Here is a 9140-nt window from a genome sequence, read left to right as displayed (position 1 = left end):
TTTTGGGAAAAATTTCTACAGACAGCTTTCCAAAAGTCATATGTGTAGATTTCAAATATGCCCTTGGATTTGACCTTTGACCTTTATTTCAAGGTCAAACGGGCCAAAATTTTCAAAAAAACGAAATTTTTTACGAAAAAAAAATTATTTGCGCTGTTATTCAGACACCACACAGACTTAACCAATAATATTATTGGAAAGTGTTACCCTTCGGGTCATCTTTCATCGCCGTGAATTTGGGGTCAATCAGTGCATTTTCACGGGAGAAGCGGCCATAAGATACCGAAACTGAAAACTGTCTCTAATTCGGGAACCGTTAACGCTAGAGACCCATTCTTTTTTGCATTTTGTAGAGCATGTAAAGCCCAACAGTGAAAGTGGTCTCCGTTTTTTTTTGTATTCCATACGGTTTTCGAGTTACGCTGTATCGAAAAGTACATATTGGTGGTGAAAGCAAAATGTGCAGTACGGTAATGGATAATAAATTTTGAACCCCCGAAAAATAAAACATAAGGATTGGCGAGGCAGACAACTTGTGGTCAAAAATGACATTATTTCATCAAATTTGAACATCTGGAACTACAGAGCACCTCCCATTTCAAGAATTTTGACCAAAATGACCTTTTCTTTATTTTAATAAATTTTTTCTGTAGGAAATTTATGGCACATTATTGTAACTCCAAAATTATAACATTTAGTCCCTTATATCTCCAAAACTGGCAGAGATAGGTCCATAGTTACTATTGAAGTTGAATAGGAAGTCATATACTGGCAATCTATATGTGACCTTGAAATTGACATTTGACCTACTTTTCATCATGAATTGAACTTTGCAAATTTTGGTTCCCTTTTATCTCCAAAACTGGCAGAGATAGGTCCATAGTTACCATTGAACTTGAATAGGAAGTCATATACTGGCAATCTAAATGTGACCTTGAAATTGACCTTTGACCTACTTTACACCATAAACTGAACTTTGCAAATTTTGGTTCCCTTTTATCTCCAAAACTGGCAGAGATAGGTCCATAGTTACTATTGAACTTGAATGGGAAGTCATATACTGGCAATCTAAATGTGACCTTGAAATTGACCTTTGACCTACTTTACACCATAAACTGAACTTTGCAAATTTTGGTTCCCTTTTATCTCCAAAACTGGCAGAGATAGGTCCATAGTTACTATTGAACTTGAATGGAAAGTCATATACTGGTAATCTTACAGTGACCTTGAAATTGACCTTTGACCTACTTTACACCATAAACTAAACTTTGCAACTTTTGTTATGCTTACACTTTCAAAACTGGCAAAGATATGCCCATAGTTACTATTGAATTTGAATAGAAAGTCATTAGAGGCAATTTACTGTGACCTTAAAATTGACCTTTGACCTACTTTTCACCATGACCTGAACTTTGCAAATTTTGGTTCCCTTTTATCTCCAAAACCGGCAGAGATAGGTCCATAGTTACTATTGAACTTGAATGGGAAGTCATATACTGGCAATCTAAATGTGACCTTGAAATTGACCTTTGACCTACTTTTTATCATGAATTGAACTTTGCAAATTTTGGTTCCCTTTTATCTCCAAAACTGGCAGAGATAGGTCCATAGTTACTATTGAACTTGAATAGGAAGTCATATACTGGCAATCTAAGTGTGACCTTGAAGTTGACCTTTGAACTACTTTTTATCATGAACTGAACTCTGCTAATTTCTTTCTCTTTTAACTCCAAACCTGGCAGAGATAGGTCCATAGTTACTATTGAAGTTGAATAGGAAGTCATATACTGGCAATTTACTGTGACCTTGAAATTGACCTTTGACCTACCTTACGATGAACTAAACTTTGATTGTACCATTTTTAGTTATACATATTTTTTGCATATTTTGAAAATTCTTGTTGATTGCATTTTTACAGCTTGTCAAGCACAAGACTGGTGGTGGTGTCCCTTTTTTTGTGTGTGGGGGAGTCTATATGAATGCGCTTACTCCAGCTGGTGGTACAATATTCGGAGGCGGTATAGCCTCTCTGATCCTCTAGTTTTAATCTATTTTAATCTCTATATACGTAAAAATGATTCAGAATTTACTCGATGGGGAACCAGAAATTGATACAGGGTTGATATAAAAAGTCGTTCCATTTTCTACTGAACTGGGTCTTTTAATGGTAGACAGTAACGCGTCTTCTCATGAACGGGGCAATTTTTGTAGAGAGCAATACTCCATACGCTGGCTACTATAGAGACTAGTCCCGCCTAGGTTTGTTAATTTTATTCATACAAGGCAGTCTATCTTCCATTTTGAAGACCAATATTTGGTTTACATGACAAAATCACAACATCAATGGCTTAATTCAAAATACAGCTGCCCAAGGCAGTCGGAGCGCGGGCTATAAAAATACCAATACCGATACCAATACTCCTCTCTTGATATTAGAATTTTGACTAGCTTAATCATATTTCTAGACCATAGCAAATGGCACCGTTCGCCCTCTAAAATACTAAAATTTTACGGTGCCCTTCAGCGGGCCCCGAACCCCACGTCAAGGGGGTGGAGGAGGGGGCGAGGGTCGGCTTCACATCCGAGGCCTGTCGTTCCTAAAAAAAAAAAAAACGGACCCCCCTTCAAATAAACCTGGATCCGCCTCTGCTTTGGTCATATGATATTTTAGTATCCACGAATGGTTTCCCTGCTCAATGCCTAGTAGTCCTTTAGGGCTTGAAATCAAGCAATAAATGCATATATTTTAATTGATAAAAACGATACTACATATTACATGTAGGTTGCCTTTTATCAAGAGAGTTGGCTGCAAATTAAGAACGATTTTAATAATAATAGTAATAATAAGTTTCTTATATGGCGCCTTACATACTATCTCAAGGCTCCTTACAATGGTTAACATAACTAAAATCATTAAAATTACTACAATATTTAAATTTAAAACACTCATCAGAACCATTTAAAATTAATACTACTAAAAACTCAATCCTATTAAAATATATAAAAAAAATTTAAGAGCAATACACAGATTTAAAAATGTGGGTCTATAGAAGATATTTAAAACTGTCAAAGTCGTCTGCTGTTCTAATAGAATTTGGTAACGCATTCCACCCTTTGGGGGCGTAAATTGTAAAAGCCCGATCACCATAACTTTTGAGAGACCCCTTCTCTCATACAGAATGTTCTAATATAAGGTCATTCTCAGTATGAAAGCGTGTGGACTGCCGTGGTGAGTTAAAATAGATAAGATCAGATAAATAGATTGGTCTTTGTGTATGGATCGCTTTTAAAAATAATACAAGGGTTGAACTCTCAAACCGGAAGTAAGCATAGATAATCCTCGTATTTTTTATCTCTTTTACAAATAGTAGACCTACATTAAAAATAATATGTGTACGGAGTAACTACTTATCTTGGCTTTCTTCATCCTAAATGTGCCCAAAAAATTAGCACAGGTGCTGACCTAACTTATGCCCCAATTTGGTGAGCCGTCCGACGCACGCTGTGCATTTTACAAAACTCAACCTTTAAATGATAAAAATGGGCACCACATTTATTCTTTTTTTGAATTCTCTTTCTTGTCTTTCTGAAATTCATAATTATTTGCTTACAAATCGCATTTTATATAAATTTGCAAAGGTACATAGATTGTGACAGCATAAAAGGCAGCCAGCCTCCAAGCCAAGCCGCTGCAAGCTTTTCTAACCAATTTGAATGGTTCCTGGCACCGTTTTCACAAAAAAAAAATAATAAATAAATAAATAATAAAAAAAATAAGAAAAAAAATAAAAATAAAGCCTTGTCCTTGATCAAAACGTCTTAGCTGTGCAAATTTATTTTACAGGCAAGCCATATTATTCACTGCTTATTATCTGAAACATAATTTCATTAACAATAACCTTTGCAATGAAACAGTCGTATTAAATCATATCATTTATCTTAGCTAACACTTCTACAAGCATTTCCAAGTATTTTTCAACTTTAAAGTTGTTCTCCAACAAAATGGCCAGACGTCTTTGTTGTACTATTCTATCTTTATTTACCAACTTAACATTTTCTATGCACATTATTTGTCCACTTTATTCAAGGTCTGTATCATTTATAAACTATTCAACTATTTTCTCCCTAAAGCTTGTGGGCAATTATTTACTCTACAACATGATACCATCCATTCCACCGACCACTAGATAACACACTATATACAGTAAATGTATCTACAGTAAATGCCACATTTAAATGAACTTTACTTACCATTAATGCTTTTTCATTTTTATTTGTAACATATTGGTTAGAATACACACACACTCACAACTGACCCTACTAATTCTATTTATCATTTAAAATTACCTTTGAATTCGTAACTTTGTCTCAATTGAACCTAGTTGGATGTGATAAATATACAGTACTTATATGTATCTTTTAAGAAATGCACTTCAGACTAAGATGCGATAACAACAACAGTAATAACAAATGTCTATAGGCAGTTCACAGCATTGAAAAATGTGTTTAAAACTCAAATTCATTTCGTGTGAAACTCTTTTATAAAATAACTTGCAACCTACTGTGCAATATTAGGTTGGAATATGCACGCCTAGCTCTTCAAACGTTTTTTATTTTATCTTTCTTACTTGTCTACAATCACGACCTTCTCATTTACTTTCGAGCGTTTCTGAACAAATTTGTCCAATCTAGTTTCTTCTTCTTCTATTTCTTCCTTTGTGTACTTGTACTTCAGGTACATAGATTCTGCAACTTCAGATGCGTCTTTGGCCATCGTTTTCAATATGTGACCTAAAAACAGTAGGTTCATATGAGAAATTTTTTAATCAAAATCTGACACTTGATCATAATCACACTGCCCTTACAAATGGTTTTCTTAATGATATATTTCTTAATCATATGCATTTAAAAATGCATCTAAACTTGTCTGACTTCGAAAAAGATATTAAACTAAGAACCAATACATGGCAGCAACACTTTCTTTACTATGATAGTTTCTTCAAGACAGCAGCTAATGATTTAAAAAAATATGACATAAATATTTTTTCTGAAAAATTGTGTAGTGGTAACTGAACAAAATACTGTATGGCACTTTGATTAAAACCTTTACTTTAGTTAACTCTTTCTAACTTAACTAAAAATACCTTTAATGCGGAAGTGTTTAGCAAGCTCCAGGTTACAGCTCCCAGCATAGACCTGCTCGTGAAGGTCTTCCCCTTCTTTTATGGTCTCCAGCGCTGCCTTCAAATAGCCCAGTGCCAGTTGTATTTCAGCCAGAATGACCGCATTCCACGCGTGATATCTGTGCTTCGGAGCGTTCCATTCGTCCAACATCTTTTTGGATTCCAAGCAGCGTTCTTTGGCTTCCATGATGGTTCTCGTATCACTTGGGTCCGCCGTGAGAAACATGAGCTCCGCCACACAAGTGTTGTATATGGGCTTGCGATAGGAGCCTTTGTTCAGGTCACACGCCCTGTTGTAGTATTTCAATGCCCGGTCAAAATCCTTCTTTGCGTGATTACTTTGATAATACCGCCCAAGCGTTCCGTAAAGGTGTGCTATCAAATTACAGTTGATGTTGTCGTTGGCGGATATTGTCTTCAAGGTGTCTTCTAGCTGTGCGACGTACTGTTTTCGCTCTAACTCAACAAAATTTCCACAGTCCACATAGGCAAATATTAATGCTTCTAATGCCTCTGCCGTAGCCGACTTTATCCTGAGACTGGTTTGTTCAAGCTGCTTGTGCATTCCGTAGCTAGACTCCAGCAAATCTATGGCCAGAATTTCACAACCCTTTCTTCGCTCGAGTATTCCGCGTTCAAGAGTCAATGCTGCCTCTAGGTTATTTGGTATTTTCTTCTCGAGATCGGAGAGAAGCTCTCTGCATTTTTGAAAGCATTTGTCGGCGTCTTCAAATTTATTCACTCTGGAATAGCAGGCACCAATATGTAATTGCAAGCTGATAAAATTTGTACTTTCTTCGCCATCGTGACCAATGCGCTTAGTCTCCAGGTAGGCGACGCAGGCTTTTGCGTGAGGGAGAAGCATCGTCTGCACGTCCATGTGGTCGTGTTCCCCATGCTGGTATATGGCCGTCATCATCCGGGTAAGGGTGCGCAAGCACTTCATTTTATTTTCATCACTCATTGACTCTCTCATTTGATCTTGAACAAATGGATTCCAAACAAAGGTCAGGTTGTGGAGATCATCATCGTCTTGCACAGATATCAGCTGATGTTTTCTTATTGCTGACACCAATTCACGGAGGTTGATTTCTTGTTCGGCGGAATCTTTTAACATACGTTTTAATTGTTCCTCCTCTGGGATATCCTCTTGAAGCTGATCTTGGCCTAGAATGAACAGTTTCAAGGGGATGCTGGTACCAGCGTTACAAAACGCCGCTGTCTGGAGAGCGTAATGCCCAGATGGAAACCTCTCCGCGATGTACCGGAAACTTGCATTAAAGACGGTTGAAATTGCTTTGTCATCTTCAACTTGGGTCATAAGCCGTTTGAACTGGGTCGGATCATCCTTGAGCTTCTTCCAGGTTTCCCAGTACTGTTTAAAGGTGTAGTTTTTTTCATTCACGTAGGCAGCCATTTCAGCAAGGGCTAAGGGAAGCCCTCCTGCTATGTTATTCACGACATCCTTCATAGCTTCTGTCTCCTCCTCGGACTGGTCTTTTCTGGCCGTGTATCTGGTTAAGAACGTGATGGAATCGTCTGTGCTTAACCTCTTTAGCTTCACCGTGTCCTTGTACTGCACAAGTAGTCGGCGGAGTTGAACGATTTCAAGTCGCGTTGTGATAATAACATGACCGAAGAATTTCTTTGGAAGATAATTTCTAGGAATACTTCGCAGAAAACTGTCATCATCAGCGCTGTCGAAAACCATCAACCACTTCGTTTTATCGTTCAGCCACTTCTTCACTTCCTGAATCCTTTTCTTTTTAATGTCTTCTTTCTCCTTGGCAAACCCCTTACCCTGCTTGATAACATCATCTGAAACGAGCAAAAGTATAAAAATAAGTAAAACAGTTCAGTGCATATGTAATTCAAGGGTACTTTTTATAAGCTTGTAAAGTATAAGTTGCCTTATACATTTACAGGACCCACTTACAAAGTTTTGCAAACTCTTCCTCTAGTGTTTCTTCCGAGGCTGAATATATCCAAAATATCCCGTCCTTATACCACTTGTCGTGTTTCCAAGCATATTGGGCAGCAAGACATGATTTTCCGCATCCTGCCATGGCCGATATAGTCACCAAACAGCCAGCTGTATTTTCTGTCATATTCTGCTCAAGTATCAGCATTTCGTCTGACCGACCCACAAAGAGATAATCGGGCATCGGCTGCCAAGGAATGTTGTTACCAGTGAAAGTTTTGGAGTTCTCTAGAAGTAAAAAATTATATAATACATAAATCCTCAGCAAAATCAGATAATTCAATCATAATAATTTAATTATAATTAAATATAATTTAATAGTTTAAATATAATTATTATATTATACAGTCCCCTTCTTTCATACAGTAGCCTATATTACATGATACCCTTTCCCTCTCTTTCTCTCGCTTTTTGTTATATTGAAACTATGATATGTAGTATGATAATTATTGTACCTCGTTCATCCTCATCCTCGACGTCTTCGAGAAGGTCCGCCAAAAATGGAAGATTGGCATTCCTAAGACCAATTTTAAATACGTGCAAAGCCTCTGAACCCTTGGTCGTCAGTAGATCTAACATTTTCTCGGCCTTGGCAGACTGTGTGTGTTCACTGAGTACTGTATCATAATCATTTACTGTAAAAATAGCTTTAGAGCGAAGAAGAGTAAGAATATCGCGGAGTGATGGCTCGGATATGTCCGTCACCAGGTCCACTCGATTTCTCTCCAACAGGTCTCTTTCTTTCTTTTTCATACTGGTGTTATGTTCTATGAAAAATAAAAAGGACATTTTTATGAAAAATAAAAAGGACATTCTGCTTATTTCAAAGCTAGATATGGAAGGTATATGGTAAAAATTGGAGTAACAGGCGATATCATAACCCATGCAATATCATAAGGAGCACCCTGAGTTTCAGATGCCAGCGGCTTTTGCACTTCCAGTAGGCCCATACTAGGAAGGGGCAGAAATGCTGGTAACAGAAAGGAGTTTTCAGTGATCTCTATCTCTGAAACTCAGGGTGATAAAAGCTAAGGGCTAGAGTACTAATGTGGCGTGACTTGAACGTTCTGTGATAAGAGCGTCTAGGTCAGTCTGTTTTCTGGAGTCTTATCTGATAATACAAATAACATACAGGTATCTACGAGCATGTATACATACATTTACAGCAACAGTAAATACCCTGTAACGTACTTAAATTATTAGTTTCAGCTTCTTACCCAACAGAAATTCAGCCAACAAATCATAAATAAGCCTTTTTTAAAATGTGTTTTAAGTTCTTAATAATCAATTAATTGATCTTTGAAATTATATTTGTCTGAGTTGAATAGGTAGCTTATCCACGCCATCGGTGCAGCAATTTACAATGCTATGGCACTTTGTGTTTTAACCCAGCTTTGGGAGTTTCAGTAAGAGTTTGTCGCCAGACTTTTAGAGTTCACCGAGGACTACGATGTATAATAAGATCTGGTGAACAAGGAGGAGCTAAATTATAAAATGCAGCATGTGTGAAAACCAAATTTTTGAATAAAATTCTGCCTCGAATTGAAAGCCAGTGCAGCTGCTTTTAATTTTGAGTAATCTGGCAGTCTCTGGGCTGCCCAGCGTATTGCTAATACGCTGATATCGTTTAATATCATCATTTAGGCATCCATGTGATATGCAGAGTTAGAGTTATCAAGTGTAGTCTTGACTAATGATTGCATAGCAGTAACAGTAAACTCAGCTCGGTCAGATGGTTTCTTATTGCACCAGTAGTTTGAACTTTGAAAAGACCAGAGTTGATGATACTGGAAATCTTTCAATGGTATTCGCCGATAGTGCAGAATCATGAATGATACTTGTGAGGATATTTCTTAATAACCGTGTTGATCATGTTTCAACAAATTTAAATTTTAAAGAATAAATAGCATTAATATTGATAAAACAATAAAAAGGATAAAAATGCCCAACCTATAGGACTAAATGTATAAGTCCCT

General features: G+C 37.0%; 1 protein-coding gene across 1 annotated transcript; it reads right to left on the bottom strand.

Annotated features, from left to right (window-relative positions):
• Window positions 1-4015: 4015 nt before the first annotated feature.
• LOC106180117 (uncharacterized) lies at window positions 4016-7927 on the bottom strand. The gene is made up of 4 exons (XM_087006079.1): window positions 7620-7927; window positions 7120-7392; window positions 5145-7001; window positions 4016-4791 (listed from the first exon to the last, which is right to left on the bottom strand). The coding sequence occupies exons 1-4, from the start codon at window positions 7915-7917 to the stop codon at window positions 4625-4627; spliced, it is 2595 nt and encodes an 864-aa protein (XP_086862205.1). The 5' UTR covers window positions 7918-7927; the 3' UTR covers window positions 4016-4624.
• Between the last annotated feature and the right edge of the window lie 1213 nt (window positions 7928-9140).

Source organism: Lingula anatina, chromosome 2 (genome assembly GCF_051362555.1).
Source record: "Lingula anatina isolate TDL-2025a chromosome 2, LinAna3.0, whole genome shotgun sequence".
NCBI lineage: Eukaryota > Metazoa > Brachiopoda > Lingulata > Lingulida > Lingulidae > Lingula > Lingula anatina.
This window is presented reverse-complemented; position numbering and strand designations above follow the sequence as displayed.

Coding starts and splice junctions, on each gene's coding strand:
- LOC106180117 (XM_087006079.1), bottom strand. CDS start 7,917: ATGAAAAAGAAAGAAAGAGACCTGTTGGAGAGAAATCGAGTGGACCTG. Junction 7,393..7,619: donor CGAGGATGAGGATGAACGAG/GTACAATAATTA, acceptor TTTTACTTCTAG/AGAACTCCAAAACTTTCACT. Junction 4,792..5,144: donor TAAACACTTCCGCATTAAAG/GTATTTTTAGTT, acceptor TACTGTTTTTAG/GTCACATATTGAAAACGATG.